The sequence below is a fragment of the Lutra lutra genome, chromosome 1 (assembly GCF_902655055.1).
Source record: "Lutra lutra chromosome 1, mLutLut1.2, whole genome shotgun sequence".
Taxonomy (NCBI): Eukaryota; Metazoa; Chordata; class Mammalia; order Carnivora; family Mustelidae; genus Lutra; species Lutra lutra.
In genome coordinates this window covers 69,832,239-69,851,260 of record NC_062278.1, presented here as the reverse complement: position 1 = coordinate 69,851,260, position 19,022 = coordinate 69,832,239, and the positions used below count along the sequence as shown (strand labels likewise).

General features: G+C 35.9%; 1 protein-coding gene across 3 annotated transcripts in view; it reads left to right on the top strand.

Annotated features, from left to right (window-relative positions):
* The window catches only part of XRN1 (5'-3' exoribonuclease 1), a 109,470-nt gene extending 92,235 nt beyond the window's left edge, over window positions 1–17,235 (top strand). For 2 of the 3 annotated variants that reach the window (XM_047726782.1, XM_047726800.1), the window contains 7 exons: window positions 358–517; window positions 3,050–3,231; window positions 5,227–5,340; window positions 5,435–5,537; window positions 11,070–11,108; window positions 11,462–11,622; window positions 12,240–17,235. In XM_047726782.1, coding sequence (XP_047582738.1) covers window positions 358–517; window positions 3,050–3,231; window positions 5,227–5,340; window positions 5,435–5,537; window positions 11,070–11,108; window positions 11,462–11,622; window positions 12,240–12,542 — 1,062 coding nt within the window. In that variant the 3' untranslated portion in view covers window positions 12,543–17,235. The remainder of the gene's footprint in view (window positions 1–357; window positions 518–3,049; window positions 3,232–5,226; window positions 5,341–5,434; window positions 5,538–11,069; window positions 11,109–11,461; window positions 11,623–12,239) is intronic. The other variant, XM_047726791.1, reaches the window with a different exon arrangement.
* The last annotated feature ends 1,787 nt before the right edge of the window (window positions 17,236–19,022 follow it).

The window sequence follows — 19,022 nt, the reverse complement described above, 5'->3', positions numbered from 1 at the left end:
TGCATCATATTGACATTTTTTTAGGAAAACCAGGCTGCCCTGCACAATTATCTATTTGTTTGTTTGATTGTTTGTTTTCCTCTTTAAACCATGTAGCTCCCTTGCTTTTCAAACATTGCTACCAGGCAGTTTGGTCAGGTTAAGCAGAAGGATTAAGTATTGTTTTCTGTGGTAGAAAATGTGGTTATTTTTTTTCAACTCTAGATTGTTGATTTTGCTTAACTCCCTATCTGTAGTTACCATCTTAATTTTTAATAATGGAACTCTTTAAAAGAAGGGTTAATAAATTCTGTAATTCTAATGTTAACTTTTGTCCATCTACCCCCACCATCTCTGTACCAATTATTTTCAAAACAGAAGGGAACTCGGATGCTTAAAGAAATACTAAAAATTGATGGCTCTGATGCTGTGGACCATAAAAATGAAACGAAGCAGTTTGGTAATGAAGTCAATGTTTCCTCTAATAGAAGAGATGAATATGGACCTTCCTCCCAGGCTAAACAAAATAAGAAATTAAGTATGTAAACTAAACTAAGTACTGTTACTAATAACCAATATCATTTCAAAACTTCAGTTAATTTGTGGTATTTTTGTCATGTGCTGGGTGGCTCAGTGGGTTAAAACTATATTTTTAAAAGAGTATAAGTAAGAGTAACAAATAAGAGTATAATTTTTATGCTTGTGTTATTAAATAATAATATAACTATGTAACCATTAGATCTGTAGTCTCTGTCTTAGGATTACTTAAATTGTGCTATTACAGATATTCATTCTGTAGTACCCAAACATAGAAAAGTTTTTAGATTCTAGATTTTTTTTCTCAGTAATTTAAAAACAATTATGTAACTTAAGTATGTTATTTCACTTTACTAAGATTTTAAGATTTTAAGATTTTTTTTCTATTTACAAAATCAGAATAACATTGCAAATGACTTGTGATAATCATATGATACATATAAAGCAGTTAGCACTGTGTCTGGCTTATTATAGGTACCAATAATTGATATTAGTACTATGTTACAATAGGTTGACTGACATAAAAATAGAAAAAGTGATAAAATCAATTAAAAATAATTAATAGATGGGACACCTGCGTGGCTCAGTGGGTTAAAGCCTCTGCCTTCAGCTCAGGTCATGATCCCAGGGTCCTGGGATCGAGCCCCGCATCGGACTCTCTGCTCAGCGGGGAGCCTGCTTCCCTTCCTCTCTCTGCCTGCCTCTCTGCCTACTTGTGATCTGTCTGTCTAATAAATAAATAAAATCTTTTAAAAAAGAAATTAGTAGAGGGGTGCCTCGATGGCTCATTCAGTTAAGCGTCCAACTCTTGATTTGGCTCAGGTCATTATCTCTGGATTGTGGGATCAAGCCCTGCATCAAGCTCCGTGCTGGGCCTGGAGCCTGCTTGGGATTCTCTTTCTCCCTTACCCTCTACCCCAACCTCTCTTTCTCTCTCCCTCTCTTAAAAAAAAAAAAAAAAAAAAAAAAAAAAAAAGACTGAATGTAGACATTGGAAAGTAGGTACTTATCTTATAACTGTGAAGCCTATAGTATACCATCTGGTATATACCCAGATTTTAATACACATCCATCATTGCTCCTACTGTCTGTGTCCCCTGTACTTTAGTATTAGCCTCTGTAAATTATCTACAGAAGCCTCCTAGGAAGAATGACTAATATAAAAGTAAGTGGGGACAGAAGTTTCTAGAGGTAAAAAAATTTTGAAATAGATCTGAGTTCATTAAGGATCAAAATCTGGAACAAAATCAGAGCCTAGCTTCATTTATCTTCTATTCTAGTGAATATAAGAATAAATGATTAATTTAAAATTCCAATAACTATTAGGAAACTATCATGGTGACACACATGCTCTTAAAGTAGAACAAAATAAATTTTTTTTTTAAGATTTTATTTATTTGAGAGAGATCACAGGTAGGCAGAGAGGCAGGCAGAGAGAGAGGAGGAAGCAGGCTCCCCGCCAAGTAGAGAGCCCGACGCAGGGCTCGATCCCAGGACCCCGGGATCATGACCCGAGCCGAAGGCAGAGGCCCCAACCCACTGAGCCACCCAGGCGCCCCAGAACAAAATAAAATTTTAAAACAAAACTGGAAAAAGATGGTTCTACTGTCAAAACAATTCAACTTTATTTCAGAATAGTGAAGAATATCTTATCTCTTAGAGTCAAAAGCTCAGAATCCAGCCCAAAATACAGAGTTAATAAGTTCTGTGACTTTGGGCAAGCCACTTAACCTTTTTTTAATCTGTAATAATAAGAGGTTTAGTTTCATTCTTCACTGGGATATGCTCTTGTTCTATTAGGCAGTTTATTGATCATAAAGAATGTGAACTTTCAGAATGTTTTAATCATCTTCTATAAAAGCACTTTTTAAAAGGGTTACTTTTAGAAAAAACTTCTAAGCAGCATCATTTGGGAGCAACCAAACCGTTTATTCATGTGTCACAGAACGTAAGATGGAATTTTGACAAGTAAGACTGAAGCCAAAGCCTCAAAACTTAAAAAAAATTTTTTTAAGATTTTATTTATTTATTTGACAGACAAAGATCACAAGTAGGCAGAGAGGCAGGCAGAGAGAGAAGGGGAAGCAGACTCCCCACTGAGCAGAGAGCCTGATGCGGGGCTCCATCCCAGGATCCTGAGATCATGACCTGAGCTGAAGGCAGAGGATTCACCCACTGAGCCACCTAGGTGCCCCTCAAAACTTAAGATTTAATTGTAAATCAGCTCAAGAAAACTGCTTATTCAAACATAGCTTTGCTCAAACATATCTATATGTTTCTCTCAAGATTTCAGGTTTTTGTAGTCAGCTACTTACCATATTTTAAAATCTTTATCTTAGTCATGTATCATTAATCAGTTATAATCATCTAAAAATCTCTATTGAATTCTTGGTAATTTTAGACAATACTAAATAATTTGCTTTTTTCATCTTTTAACAATTTTCTGCTTGCTATCTATAAAACTCTATAATAATTGCAGAGCTCAATATATAGTTTAATATCTGTACATATATCCTTTTCTGTTTTTTGGTAGCATCTTACATGAATAAGCCTCACAGTACTAGCGAATACCATAATGTTCAGTCTATGGACCATGTGTGTTGGCCTGCTCCCAGCCATATCCCTCCTGTGTCCACACCAGTAACTGAACTTTCTCGAATTTGTTCCCTTATTGGAATGCCACAACCAGATTTCTCCTTTCTTAGAACGCCACAGGTACAGTATACTACTGTTGCATTTATGTAACTTATTTAACATTGAACTTAAATAAACTGACTGAAAATCTTTGGCAAAAATAATATAATGGAGCTGATTTTTTCTTTTACTTTATGAGCAGCATAGATTTATACTTCCCACTATGGCTCACTCACATTTATGCCAGAGCCCACAGAGATGCTGACAAAGAGGAAACCTGGGCAGCACATAGCCCGGACAGATTGATAGAGCCAGGGATCTCTGTCTACAGGAACAGCTTTCAAACTTTTGGCTTCATAAACTCCCACTGTTTTTTTTTTTTTTTGAGGTCCTGCCAAAGTTTTTGTTTACTTGGGTTATGTTCTTATTAACTCTATTAGAAACTGAAATTGAAAAAAATTAAAAATATTTATTAAAAATAACTTTTCAAAAACTTAGTGGGAAGAATAGCACTGCTCTACATTTTTGCAAGTCTTTTCCATCTCTAGCTTAATGGAAGAAGCTGGATTCTCATATCCGCTTCTTAATATCAATCTCTTGTGTTACGTTTTGGTTGAAATACCTGAAGAAAATCTGGCCCCAGACAGATTGATAGAGAAAGGGAAAGAATTTTAATAACTTTTTCAGATAATGGATATTTTTTTTAAGATTTTATTTATTTATTTGACAGACAGAGATCACAAGTAGGCAGAGAGAGAGAGGAAAGCAGGCTCCCCGCTGAGCAGAGAGCCAGATGTGGGGCTTGATCCCAGGATCCTGATATCATGACCCGAGCTGAAGGCAGAGGCTTAAACCACTGAGCCACCCAGGCGCCCCATAATGGATATTTTTTTGATACTACATTTAAATGTGGTATTTTCTTAGAAGTTAGTTGCAGTGTAGAATTTAAAGCTATTCCAGTGGATTTTCTGTCTTCTGTATACTTGTGAGAAACTAAGAGTGGAAAAGGCAAATAGCACCTTAATATTATTATGAAAATAGTTTTGACTTCAAGGACCTCCTGAAAGAGTTTCAGGGACCCCCAGGCTGCCCTGACTGCACCTTGAGAACCACTTACTATGGGAAAGTTTGTTTTATCTTCTTTTTATCCAAGTTCTTAATACATTCTCACCTAAAACAAAACAATCTTAAACTAATATTATTATGGGGCGCCTGGGTGGCTCAGTGGGTTAAAGCCTCTGCCTTCGGCTCAGGTCATGATCCCGGGGTCCTGGGATCAAGCCCCGTGTTGGGTTCTCTGCTCAGCGGGGAGCCTGCTTCCTCCTCTCTCTCTGCCTGTCTCTCTGCCTACTTGTAATCTCTCTCTCTCTCTGTCAAATAAATAAAATCTTTTAAAAAAAATTAATATTATTACATAAAAATAAGTAGAATTTTTTAAAAAGTTTTTTTGTAAAAGAAAAAATGTATAATAGAGAGTTATATACCTTAAAATGTGAACATGAAATTGGTCATTACCACTAAGTCTTTTAGATTTTGACAGTTAATTCATATTAATGAAATATCTGCTATTTGGAGGAAGGTGTAAAGCAGGAGTCAGCAAATTTTTTTTTCAAGGGCCAGATAGTAAATATTTTAGGCTTCATGGTCTCTGTCACACCTACTCAGCTGGGCTGTTATAGTATGAAAACAGACATAGGCAATACATGAAAGGACTTGACTGTATTGCAAAAAAAAACAAAAACTGAAACAAACCTTATTTACAAAAACAAGTAAAAGGCCTAGTTTCCTAACCCTTGGTATAAAGAAAAAATTTTATTGGCTTTCATTTGCATTAGGATTCTTGATCCTTCAGCTAGCTTAAAGAGCATTTTATTTTATAAACATTGCAAGATTAGGAAATGATTCTAAGGTTTAGTAGGGCAACCCAAAACTAAATTGATTGCCCTTTTGAATTTTTGAATTCTTTTTTACAGGATGTCACATGAAATTATTCTGCTTGTTTAGACTAAGCGTGGGGGGAGGAAGCCAATATCCTAGACAGTTAACTTTATAGACATTTCATATTCTCTTCTTTAGACAATGACAGTTTGCCAGGTAAAATTATCTAATGGCTTACTGGTACATGGGCCACAGTGCCATTCTGAAAATGAAGCCAAGGAAAAAGCCGCACTTTTTGCTTTACAACAATTGGTAAGAATTGATCATGACTTCTCTACTAAACTTTTAATTAATCTCTATAGATGTTTTTGTTGCATTGTCTTCTAACTTTTAAATACTTCCATAGGGCTCCTTAGGAGTGAATTTCCCTTTGCCTCCACCAATATTTCCAAATTATCCTCCTGCTGTACCACCCGGAACCATTCCTCCAGTTTTTCCTCAACCTACTGGTAAGATATTTGGTTCCTCTAAATATTTGTTATTGGGGCAACTGGGTGGCTCAGTCAGTTAAGTGTCTGCCTTTGCCTCAGGTCATGATCCCAGAGTTCTGGGATCGAGTCCTCATCAGGTTCCTTGCTTAGTGGGGAGTCTGCTTCTCACTCTCCTTCTGCCCCCCACCTCGTGCTCTCTCTCTCACTCACTCTATCTCACATAAATAAAATCTTCAAAAAATAATAAAATAAAGGGGCACCCAGGTGGCTCAGTCATTAAGCATCTGCCTTCAGCTCAGGTCATGATCCTGGGGTCCTGGGATTGAGCCCCACATCTGGCTCCCTGCTCATCAGGAAGCCTGCTTCTCCTCCTCCCATTCCTCCAGCTCTGTGTGTGTGTGTGTTTTTCTGTCAAATAAATAAATAAATAAATAAGCAATCTTTTCATGAATTAATTAAATGAAATAAATACTTGTTAATGAGTTACTGTTTTTTTTTATTTTTTTTAAGATTTTATTTATTTATTTGACAGAGATCACAAGCAGGCAGTGAGGCAGGCAGAGAGGGAAGCAGGCTCCCCACTGAGCAGAGAGCCTGATGAGGGTCTTGAACCAGGACCCTGAGATCATGACCTGAGCCGAAGGCAGAGGCTTTAACCCACTGAGCCACCCAGGCACCCCTGAGTTACTGTTTTAAAAAAGTTATTTTAAGAAGCATCATTTTGAAGAAACCAAAAAATTTATTTAAATGTCTAGGGAATGTAAGAAGGAATTAGGAGAAGTCAGTCTGAAACCAGAGCCTGTAGATTCATGTAGAAATACTATTCCCTTTTACAGCTTCTAGTGTGGCTATAGTAGGACTGTTCTTTGTTCTGGGCAGCCCCTTATTCCCCAGTAGCTGCCAACAGATGAATTCAGGTTTAGGTCAGACTTCAAAGCACAGGTAGGGGAAGAGGAGAGAAAACAGAAGTGGAAGGAGTAAAAAACAGGTAAGACTTTGAAGCTGCAGATATGAAAGAAACTTGCCCTTGATGATGAAGGAAGTGAAGAATGAAGGAGTTTTTAAGCTTACTGTGTATCTCTTAATATTCTCTATCTTCTTCCTTCAAATGTAGAACCTCAGTTATCGAGCAGATAGCTCCTGCTTTCTGTAGCCATTTGGGGTCTTCATATGTTCGGAGGGAATGAAAGGGTCACTGTGGAATCAGGATTTTTGTCCAGACTCTTTTATTAACTGATTTTGAGAAAATCATGTAACTTCTTTGGAACTCCTATTTTCTTACTTATGCTAGACTATGTCCAGGATTTCTGTGAGACTACCATTTTATAATTTTATCATTCTAAATCTTTAGCTCATTAAACGTGTCTTTTATCACCTCGTTTTCCTAATGGCAGTTGACTTCTTCATATCCTAATTATCATTTTAAAACTAATCATTTGTTTATTTCGAGTTTACAAAATTTCTGAGCCTACTGTGTGCCGGGTATTACTCTAGGAGCTCTACATACCTAGTCTTCTCACAAACATTAGAAAATTTAATAATACTAATTAAACAAGTTTTCCCTTCTCTTTGCCCAAACTACATGAAACTGAATAGTAAGTGTGATTTTAAAAGTATAAACCTACAAGGACAGAGATGAAAGAGGAAATACCAGCAGATTAGAAATTTGAAAAGAGTTTGTGATAAGAAAAGCAACTGAAGGAGTAGTAACTAATTTAGCAGAGCATGAGTAAGTTACAAACTAAAATATCTGTAGAAGATAATACAAATTAGTTGATGAGTAGCTCATCCCTGACAGATCCCAAGAGATTCAGAACTTAGAAGTGTCAGAAGCTATCAGCGCTTCCAGTGAGGCATGGGCTGAAAAGAGGAGGATTGTTTCGAAGTCTGTATGTGGAGGAATGGGACTGCTCCTCAGATCCTTCCCCAACACAGGCAGTTGCCTCTTCAGGCAGAGCATTGGAGGTATGTTCTCCAGAAGGTTTCCTAGATATGGGGACACCAGGCACAGAGTAGAGATATAAGACTGAAAACTGATATTAAGGTAAATTTCCTTTTTGCCATCCTGTTCTCAGTTTGTAGCCAGCCATAGCTCATATAGGAAGTAGGAGATGGTTCTTTTCAGAAATTCATTGAACTGCGAAGGAAAGACCTAATGACTTTTGGAAGAAATACCAAAAGGCTGGCTCACCACCAAATACGAAGTGGATCTTTCTAGGGCTATTCTAGAGAGAAGCTCTCAAGTCATGTTGCCCCTTAACACAAACACTGCTTCTAATCACAGTTTTAGTGCTCTTTAATATGAATAGATACAAGACTGTGAGAGATCTGGAACATTTGGGGAAAATCTCTACCATTAAAAGAGAGAGAGAATGTAGGAAGTAAAACTTCAAAGATAGCTTATGGTTAATATTCTTAAAGAGATAAAACAGTATTGCAACTAAAATATAAGAACAAGAATGTAAGGGGGAAAAAAAGAATAATTGGAGAATAAGAACTAAATTGTTAAGTTGAAATTTTAAATTCCAAGAGATAAAGCCTTAGCAAAGCCAAAGAACTCTCAGGAAGAACAAGATAAAAAGTGGAAAATCAGAAAGAATGGAGATTTAGAGGAAGAGTACACAGATCCAGGACCTGTCTAATTGGAGTTCCAGAACAAAGAACCAGAGACAAAGGTAGGAAAGGAAGAAAGTATCAAAGAAATAAGATAAAAATGTTTCCTGGACTAAAGGACATGCAGCTCTAGGTTGAAAGGGCCACGAAAAAAGAGATTGCCTTGAAATTGAGAATACCAAATGATAAAGAGGTTGTCTGAAGAGAACTGGGAAGCACTAAGCATTGAATACATCAAAATTCTGAGGCAGAATTAGTTTTATCTTAGATTTCTTTGTATAGTCAAACTATAAGTCTAAGACAAGGTGGAATAAAAACATTTTTAGACATGCTAATCTCCTTCTTATGCACCCTTAAGAAGCTAGAGGATTGATTATATGTTCCAGCAAAACAAAGTAGTTGTAAGAGAGACAGAAAGAAAAGGAGAAAGAAAAAAGGAAGACACAAAGAAGGAAAGAAAAAATTAAAGAAAAACCATAAGACTACACCACAAGAGGTCTAGTATACTAATGCAATGAATGGAAGTCCCAATGTGCCAGCTCCTCAGCAGGTCTAGAAAGTAACTCTTCCCAATTGGAAGAGCAGAGGGAGGTCTTAGAAGGTAAGATAGTTATCTGATAAATGGGCAGCATCTGGAAAAACATCAAGGATAAGTACATAGAAGAGTTAGAAGAGTAAGAAGTTTTAAGAAGATAATTACTTTTTAAAGAATAGGGACACCTGGGTGGCTCACTTGGTTAAGCGTGTGTCTTTGGCTGAGGTTATGATCCCAGGGTCTGGGATTGAGTCCTGCATTGGACTCCCTGCTTAGTGGGGAGCCTACTTCTCCTTCTGCCTGCCTCTCCATCTGCTTGTGCTTGCTATCTCTCTTTCTCTGTCTCCCTCTGACAAATTAAAAAAATCTTTAAAAATAATTAAATTTTTTAAAAAACAATAAAAAGTTTTGCAAGAAAAGAACATAATCAGAGTACCTACTTGGCTCTGCAATGACAATATTTACAGAACCACATACTGTAAACCCCACTTATATATTTAAACAAATATATTTGTTTAAATCATAAATCATAATGATATATTTTTATTGGAAAAACAGAGCAAGTAGTAAGGAGTGATATAAAATAATTTTGATTTTGATCAACCTGAATTCTGATCTATCTTACTAGGAAGTCAGTAGACCTAAAAATGCCTAACATTGAAAAATCAGTAGTAGTAGAAGCAAATTATTGAACAGTGGTAGAAATAAACAGCTTAAACAGTTAAACCTGGCATCATCTACTCTATTATGTTGAAAATATTTTTATTACAATGTATATATACTACTTTGACTTTTTAAGAAAATGTAATTTGTTTAAGGACGTAAGTTCCTGAGTAGCAAAACTAGCATTCATACCCAAGTCTTTCTAACTCCAAAGTCCATGGTTTTGTTACTGTACTGGACTGGTATTTCTTCAACTGTATAAACAATGCTTTAGTCATAAAATTTTTGTGACTGAATAAATCTGATGTTTTCATATAGCTCAAGGAAGTAAGTTCACTCTGACTTCCAAAATCTAATTTGACAGCTTTTTCTCTTTCAAAAGTGAACCCAGTAACTATATATAAATCTTTAGTATAATTAATATGTGTAGGTTATGAGTTGTATTATCTAAAAAGAATGATTGTTTTCCCACTTATTGATATTTTACAGTTTGATATTTTTACCTTTTTTGTGTTAATTATTATACTTATGTTCATTAGTATATCATGTTTATGATACTGTATTCCTACCTTCCAAGAATTTTAAGGTTATATTTGGAAATCTTTTGGTCTCATAATAGGTGTTCTCCCATGGTCCAATGCAATTGGACCATATTATACATGATATAAGTAAAAGCCAAGAGATTTCAGTGTTAATCAGGAGAAAAAAACTGAATCATCAGATTAACATTTTTAAGTTATTTTGTAGATTTCTATTTTCTGGTATTAAAAGTCCCAGTGGAAAACAAGTGGAGGAAAGTGTATTTCATATTTAGGACAGTTATTTTTTGAGGGGGAAATTGTGGAACTGATCCTTGCAGAAGATTAATATAGCATCTTTTAAACAGATCTTGTTAACATTATGACTGGCACCAAAGTTGCTTATAGTTAGTAGTACTAAGACCTGATTTTCTGAATATTTTTAGCATTTTTCATATTAAAAGTTGTCTTCATCCTAGATGTTGTACATGTGTAATTCAAAACACTAAAATATATGATTTTTTTCCTGATGCCAAAATTTCTTAAGTGGCTGAATTACTAAGCTATACTGTCTCTTAAGTGGCTGAATTATTAAGTTATACTGTCTTACAGGTTTGGCTGCCTTTTTATCTCTCTGAAAAGAAGTTTTGAACACAGTGCATATCTTTTTCAGTGGTGATGTGCTAATGTCCCACTTGTCATTTTTTTAAAGAGTTTATTTATTTATTTTAAAGAAAGAGAGCACATGTGCCAACTGGGGGAGGGGCAGAGGGACAAGGAGAGAGAATCTCAAGCAGACTCCACACTGAACACAGAGCCCAGCTTTGGGCTTGATCTCACAACCCTGAGATAATGACCTGAGCTGAAATCAAGAGTCAGATGCCCAGCTGACTGAGCCACTCAGGCACCCCAGGAATCTGTATTGATAACAAGCTCCACAGGTGGATTCTTACACAGCCACTACCAGTGCAGCATTTAGAAACTACTACATTAAACGATGACAAGTTTGGGGCACATGGGCAGCTCACTCGGTTAAGAGTCCAACTCTTGGTTTTGAAATCAGTTCTGGAAACCACGGTTCAGTGTACATTTAGTAAGAAACAAAATGTAAATTTTAAAAATCCTTTAATTAAGAATACTAGAATAGGGAAAAGAAAGATTGTGCATGTCAAATGAAAGTGATCAGATTTAAAGACTTGAGCTTTTTTGGTTTTTTTGTAGGCTGGGATCACTATGGAAGCAACTTAGCATTGGGGACAGGTGAGATCCTTAAGATTTCTCTCTTTGTGCCCTGACTTTTCTCCCCCAAGGGACAGTTTCATGATCCTTTTATTAAATAGTATTACAAATATTCCTAAAGCTCATATAACTATATGGTACTCTTGGCCTTTGTAAGCCAGACAGCATAATGACAAGCTAACTTATGTAAATAAGGGGCTCCTGAGGTGGAATGTTGTAAGCAAAATGGATTACAAGTTCAGTGTATGCCCTTTGTCAAGATGAAAAACAAAAAACAAAAACAAAATAAAGGGGGCAGCAGAAAGAGATCTTAGATTTCAGGACTCTGATGACACCATTTTACTAAAAAAGAAATTGTCCATGATTTTTAACAGCTAATATAATGCCTTCATCATCTCACCTCTTTGGCTCCATGCCATGGGGACCACCAGTGCCAGTTCCTGGGAAACCATTTCATCATCCTTCATATTCTGGGACCATGCCAATGGCTGGGGGAATGCCAGGTGGTGTGCACAATCAGTTCATACCTCTACAGGTGAGATCTGAAAAGAGAATTGCTATATTTTAAGAGAGTAATTTGCTAATGCTCAAGGACTGTTGAGAAAAATTATTACTGATTAAAGGCCAATCAGAAGCCCAGTACTGGTCCGGGTCCTAAGAATATATATTAATGACCCATGCTCAGGGTGCCTGGCTGGCTCAGTCAGTAGAGTATACGATTCTTGCTCTCAGGGTCATGAGTTCAAGCCCCACGTTGAGTGTAGAGATTATTTTTAAAATATATATGTATGTATTTTTTTTTTTTTAAGAATATATATTATGACCATCAGTGACCAGTCTGACCTGGTCCCTGCTTTCTTGAGTTTGTGTTCCAATAAATAACAATAATTACAACAAGTAATGTCCTTTTCTAGCACAAAGTGATTTTAAAATCAGGAATATAAATTGTTTTTAATTTATAGAGAATTTTAAAATTTTCTTTATATTTAAGTTATGGAGAATTTTTAAATTTCCTTTAATTTCTTAAGTCTGGTTTGTAGACTGTAAGTGGAAGTCACAGGTCAGCATGATTGACAACTATTAGCCACATGGTTTATGACACTAGTTTTTCCTGTGTACATTGATAATTAACAACACTTTTATTCCTTAAAGGTTACTAAAAAAAGGGTTGCAAATAAAAAGAACTTGGAGAGTAAGGAGGCCCAGAGTTCTCACGCTACCCCACTTCAGACTAGCCAGCCAGGGTCTTCCAGTGTCACCAAAGTGATTCCACAGGAGAGTTCATCCGCTTCCTTAAAGTCCTCTCAGAATACTCAGCCTGCGTCTTCTTTTCAAGTTGAAGCTGCCTCCCAAGGCCATAGTATGTCTCATCACAAGTCAACACCAAGCTCTTCTTCAAGAAGAAAATCAAGAAAACTGGCTGTCAATTTCGGCGTTTCCAAACCTTCTGAATAAATTTGGTACCTGGAATTAAATTAATTTCTTTCCTTTCCACCCACCTTTTTAGAAATCCACATCTGTGTCTCATAAAAAATTAGAATGTGCTATTTTAAAGTAGTACATTTTGATTAAAAAATTTCCTTTCAGTTAAAATGTTTTAATTTGTCAGGCACTTTTCATGCTATATCAAATTGTGCATCTTAAACATGCGCAGTTTGTTTTACATCAATTATACCTCAGTAAAGCTATAAAAAAGAAAAACTAAATTAAACCTTGTATTAAAATAGTATCAGTGGACTAAGCATTAAAGTGTACCACTCTAACTCTTGGCCTCTCATCAACAGAAGTATACTGAACCATGAATTAGACATCATAGTGCAATAATAAAAAAAATTTTTACACTATTGAGGGATAATTAAATGGAGCTTGAAAATTGGGCCTCAATCTACTGAATGTGGATTTTATTTCTCTTTTTAATGATGTGACAGGTTTGTCAGGAGAATGGCTCTTATTTATAAGTATTTTAACTTACATTTTGTTGTCTCTGAGGGTCCTTTAGACCTGCTGTGAAATGATCACACGTGTTGTGGTGCTGCCAGTTTTGCTTTATTCTAAATTTTGTACCAAAGCAACTTTAGAATACTGATCAGAGTATTTCATTTAACTGCTTAGAACTATAAATAGCAATCTAGATTTGAGCAAGTAATTACAATTTTTTAGATTACTCAAGAACCAGCATTAGAAATTTCTAATAAAATTAAGTTTCAAAATCTACAGGGTACAATGACTACAAATTAATCTTCTAATAGAATAAAATATATTAATCATGTTGTTAGTTGAAATTGTGTTATTCTTTTGTATAGCTTTTTACTTGCTTAAACATATATGAGAGCTTCTTTGTTGGTCCATGTGTAGTGTTTCTTGAGATTGATGAAATTCTAATTTTTAAAAAAATTCTGAGGTGTGCTATAATACAGGCACAATCAGTTTGTGATGTACTTTATTTACATGACAAACGCCTGTCTCATTCTGTTTCCATATTTTTAGCTTTATGCTGAACTGCTCAGTGACTCTGGCATTTTGTCCTTGCATGTCATGTGTGAAGTGTGTATTGTTCAAGCTGTGGCTGTTGAAATCATTTTAGAATTTATGAAAATTTCTCAGTGGTACCAGGACCTGAGTTTTTTTTATATATGTATATAAATATGTACACACACACATATATATATTTATCCTTTAGTTTTTGTGATATGCTTATATTTTTAAGGAAGTAAGTTATCATAATTTTTTAAAAAGTAGGAACCATAATGTTTATATGGAGCTACTTATTATTATATCCAGTTTCATTTAACTCATTAAAAACCCTGCCATGAGTCCTAAAGTAGTCTGTTTGTTTTTTTTTAAGTGCTGGTATTGAACTAAATGGATTTCTTTCTCTAACTGCTGATTTCAGAGTTTCTCGAAATGTTAATAGGATATTTGTATATTAGTAGTGCCTTTAGTGTAAGAGATAAGTGTTCATTATCTGTCATTTATTATAGTCATGTGAGTTTCTGTGATTTTATTTTCTGTTAATTTTCTAGATTCAGATGTTCATTGGTTCCCAGCATGTCCTTGTTGGGAATGTTTATCTGTAGTGCGATCTTGAATAATGAAGCTCAAATAATTCTGTGTTTGTCCTTAGTGTCCCACAAACTCTCTCTTTATTTTAAAAGGAAATCTGTATTATGAGAATACAATACAAAAAAGTTAAATTGTGATAATAATGTTCTGTTAACCTCTTAACTACTTGAAAGTATGTAATATTTTTTCTTATGTACCTGTACAAACTCCAGCATTCAAGAATTGCCTCGCTCATCACTGCTGTGTGGCCCCTCTAAAAACAGCGTACAACCCACATCTTTTTTAGAGTACAAAGGAAGGAGCATGTGCCATCTTCTGAAAACTCCAAGAAAATTTCAAAAAGCATATTGCCACCAGACCCATAGGATATTTCCCCCAGTGTTTGAGCAAAGTGAGCTGATAATTCTACATGAATAGGCAGCAAAAGTGTTTTCTTTTTAGTACTTGCTCCCTTTTTAAAAAAACACATAGTATTCTAAAGGTCAAGATTGAAGAGAGATTAAAATATAGGAAAGAGCTTGATAATGACGAGATTAGTGGTCAGGCCTTCATCTTTTCCTTTCCCTTTGTAGACCTATTCCAAATGTGGGCATGAGATCAATAGGAGATCAGCAGGACTTGTGCCTCCCTGTGCAGGACATAAGGAACAGAGATAAAAACAGAGTTTTTATCTCATGATAATCTTGAGGAGACTGGATTCGTTGATAGTATGGGAAACTTACAATTTTTCCCTCTTGGATTGGGCAAACTCAGATCAGCTCAAAGTTTAGAAATATGCCATTTGACTGTTGAATCTGCTGTAAACTTTCTGTGAAAGCTGTGGTCTCAATAGGGCACAGAAGAGCAGAGTCCCCAGATTGCTTCATGCTTCCACATAACCAAGTTAGTTCCACGTAACTAAATATTCTTATTCAGTTAATTTCTCTTTTTTTTTTTTTGAGTGCATTAAGTGAATTTTGAAATTGATTCTTCTAGTTTCATTGTTCCTTGTTACAATTGCCTGCATTGCCTGATCATCACCTAGTTTTATAATTGGACAAAATCTATTAATTGATTTAAACATCATGTAGACTAAGGTCTTAAACATCTGAGAGTCAGTTGCATGAGACATTAATTTTGCCTGTCAGTGTACCTTGGTTTCAGTTTAAGATGTTGCTTGCTTTTCAGAGGGATAAGGAGTTCTTTTAAAACTGAAAAGATAAGGTTTGTTTTAGTTTTGTTTCTATTAGGAGAGATGAAGAACTCTTGATGCAGGCTTTTTGTTGTTTTTCCTTTCCTATGATCAGGTATTTGCTTTGGTTTTAGACTGTTATTTTCAAACTAATCTAGAATCTTCATTTAAGGGGAGAAGCAGTGAGGGAGGACTTGGAAGAAAGAAACCAATTAAATAAGATACTTCCAATCACTGCATTTTCAGACTATATTCTATCTTTCCAGATCAAGGAAGCAGATAAGTTGCAGGGGCTTTTTTAGTCACTTTTCATCTGTTCTATTTGTATTAATGAATCATACTTTTTTGTAGTGGTTGTCTAATTTTTACCTTAGGGTGAATAATACTGTCCAGATCTCCACTGAAGTTAGGCCTAATGTGTTTTGTCTCGTTTTTCAGAGTATCTTTTTTAAAGCAACAGTCTACAATTTCCCAGCTTTTCAAGCTTGCTATGTTTCTTAGGGTCATCTTGCTTCCAAATTGTGTTTTTACTATAGAGGAGAATTAATTTATTGGAGAGATATAACTGTGACAAGTTTTGTCTACTTAAAAAAAAAAATCACTTAAGTTCCTTTATCATTTTTCTAGAGATAGTGATAGCACTCAAACTGGTAGTGTTCTTTATGCATATTTTGTAAGCTTCGTCAATGGAACAGTCTTTTTCACAGGAGCATCCTTTTCTAGTCAGAATAAAGCTTAAAATTCCAGAAATGAATACTTTCAAACTGACCTGGTTTGTATTTCCATCAGACCTCTACATCTTCCGCCAGGGAGCAGTAAGAGACTGTGTTGAAACAGACAGACAATAGTGGTGAGTCAGCAGGCATGTGGAAGTGTCCCTATTACCATACCATACTGAGTTAACAGCTCTGGTATTGCTGATCTTTTTTTTTCCCCCCAGAAAGAGGGGGGGAAAAAAAAACACATGTAAAATAGTTTCAGTAATTAAAAATATCAGCAATCTATAGCTGCTTTTGTGTTTGTGTGTATGTCAGTGAACCAGCAATTATGCCTTGCTCAATCAATGCATTCAGCCATCTCAAGTGCAATTTGTGATGGAGACTCTGGTTTCCAGTAGATAGTTTTACATAGTAAAACCTGCAAAAATTAATTTTTTCCCAGCAGTACACCCATTGCTTTTGATTTCAACAATTGGTATACTTTTAAATTGCCTAGGCCAAATAATTAAGTTCATACAGATGTTTTAGTAATTTGAAACCAAATTCTCATACTGTTTCTCATGAATAATAGGACTGAGAATTTGGTCCACAGTTTGCTTTAAGTTCTTTTACTCCTTTTCCTTTATAGCTAAGGGGCTCTTTCCTTTGTTTTGGGGTTTGGTTTTTTTTGTTGTTTTGTTGCCTCAGGTCTCTTAAATTTTCTTTTGCCTGCACCCAGTTGCTTCTTTGAGGGTTTTCCTCTATTTTGATATATGGGTAATAAATAGTGTATTGTATCAATCAAAATGTTCAATATTCTATTCATTTAAACAATATAATTCATACATATATACCTTAATTCATTTCTTTTCTCACATAGCTATTTTATAAGTAACTGGAATTTTTCATTAGATCTTATACAGAGCAGTATTTTATTAAAAATTGAAAAGGGAAGACTTTTATGTGCTCATTTTGTAGTTTTTGTTTTTTAAATATCTTTACATTATCTGCAATTAAAGTGTTTTAAACTTGCATTGGAATGGACTCCGAATGTATTTTTGTGTTAAATTGTACATTTGTAGATATCTAGCATGAAGTTAGCCTCAAAATGTTGTGCAGAAGGATTTTAAAATATAAGAGTCACTGAAAGTTTAAAAATCTATACATGTTAAATGCTATATGGATTTTAATTAAACACTTGAGAATAATTTCATAAGCTGTTTGTTCTTGTATATTTACATTACTATCAAAAGTAGGAACATTATAGTATTCACTTAAACCCTCTATCCTTTTACATCTGTGTTTTGAATCTATGTCATTTAGAGTAAACTGAGACAGATTGGTTGGTGGAAAAAGTCTGTGAAGATTGAGATTCCGATGGCCACTGTTCAGAACCTTACTCTACTTACTACTGGTTGTAAATAAATGGTTATCATATTAGCATTGCCAAGTGATGTAAAGCCAAAGCCTCAGTTTCTTCATCTTCTGAAAGATGAAACACTCTTGTGTTGTTACTATGTATAAAGCACTAGGTACATACTAGGTGTATTACAAATGTTAGTAAATAAGGATTTGTCCTGTGTATATGAAAATCTTTTAACTGGGTCCCAAACACAGAGTCCTCTGGATGGTGCCAAATACCTCTTTGTTTTTCCCACTGTGTCACTCTCCAGTGTCCAGTTCATAGAGTCCTTGTGCTTCACTTGGGCATCTGGGAGACTCAACTCTGTTTTTCTTTTTCCCCATCACAATCCTCACTATCTTTTCTACCATGCAAGGGAACGTTCTTACAGAGCCTCATAGAAAGAGACTTCATTTTCTACTGATACGACTGGGCAATCTACAAGTAACATCTTGCTAATATCAGCCATGCCTCACAATGTAACTCTTGACACAGTATTTTACCCAAATCTCCCAATGATATTAGTGGAAAGGAGTTGGAAAGAAGGGTTAAGGAGGGAAGAAAATTTCTTCCTACTCTATCTGCTTCCAGTTCTGCCCGATAAACCTCAGACTGCCTCTCATCTTGTACTTCCCTCAAGATCCCAAGGAGCAATCACATCCTGATAGAGTATTTGGCCCCCTGATCCAGCAGGAGGCCTGTGGTGTAGGCTTACCAGTAGAGACTTAGCAAGCTATTTTTCCACTTCATTCCCCCAGTTTGTCAGATCCTCACACTGAGATCCGTTGTAACCACCCTTCTTCACCCCAACTCTACAGCATCCTTGGGTCTTCCTTCCAATCTTGGTACCAATCTTCTGATATGAGCATCAAAACTAAACAAACCAGGGCACCTGGGTGGCTCAGTCAGTTAAATGTCTGCTTTCAGCTCAGTTCATGAACCCAGAGTCCTGGGATGCAGCCCCCTGTCCAGCTCCCTGTTCAGTGGGGAGTCTGCTTCTCCCTCTGCCCCTCCCGTGTTCTTACTGTCTCTCAAATAAATAAATAAAATCTTAAAAAAAAAAAAGATTTAAAACAAAACAAACCAAAACCCACTCAAGCTAGTTTAAGGAAAAGAACTTTGTTTCAGGAAATTGGGGCATTCTTACAGAATCCAATCCAGGAAGTACAATCAGGCCTCCCAGGAACTGGACCTTAGTCAGGGGCTTACTGTCCAGTTCACTCTGTCTCCTCTGCATGGGGCTATAAGGCCTGTAACTCTGTAGATCAGGACACTCATCTGTAGTAGGGGTGAGAGGGGAACAGAGGGAAGGGCAGGTTATTTTGAGAAACTGCCCCTACTGGGGCTGTGAGTTGATAAGGAAATGCCAACCCCTCTAAGACAGGCTCTTAAGCAACAACCATATCCTGAGCCAGCAATCCTTACAGTTTTTACATAAAAGAAGGCCTGCAAAACAGTTTACCATAATTGTAACCAAAGCTCACTGTAGGACGTGCTTGTAAACCGCTCTCATCAAGGGTTATCCCTGTTAAACTTAAACTTGGAAAATGGTTGCCTTTAGAATTTTCCAATATTTTATGGAGTCACTGATTCCTACAGTT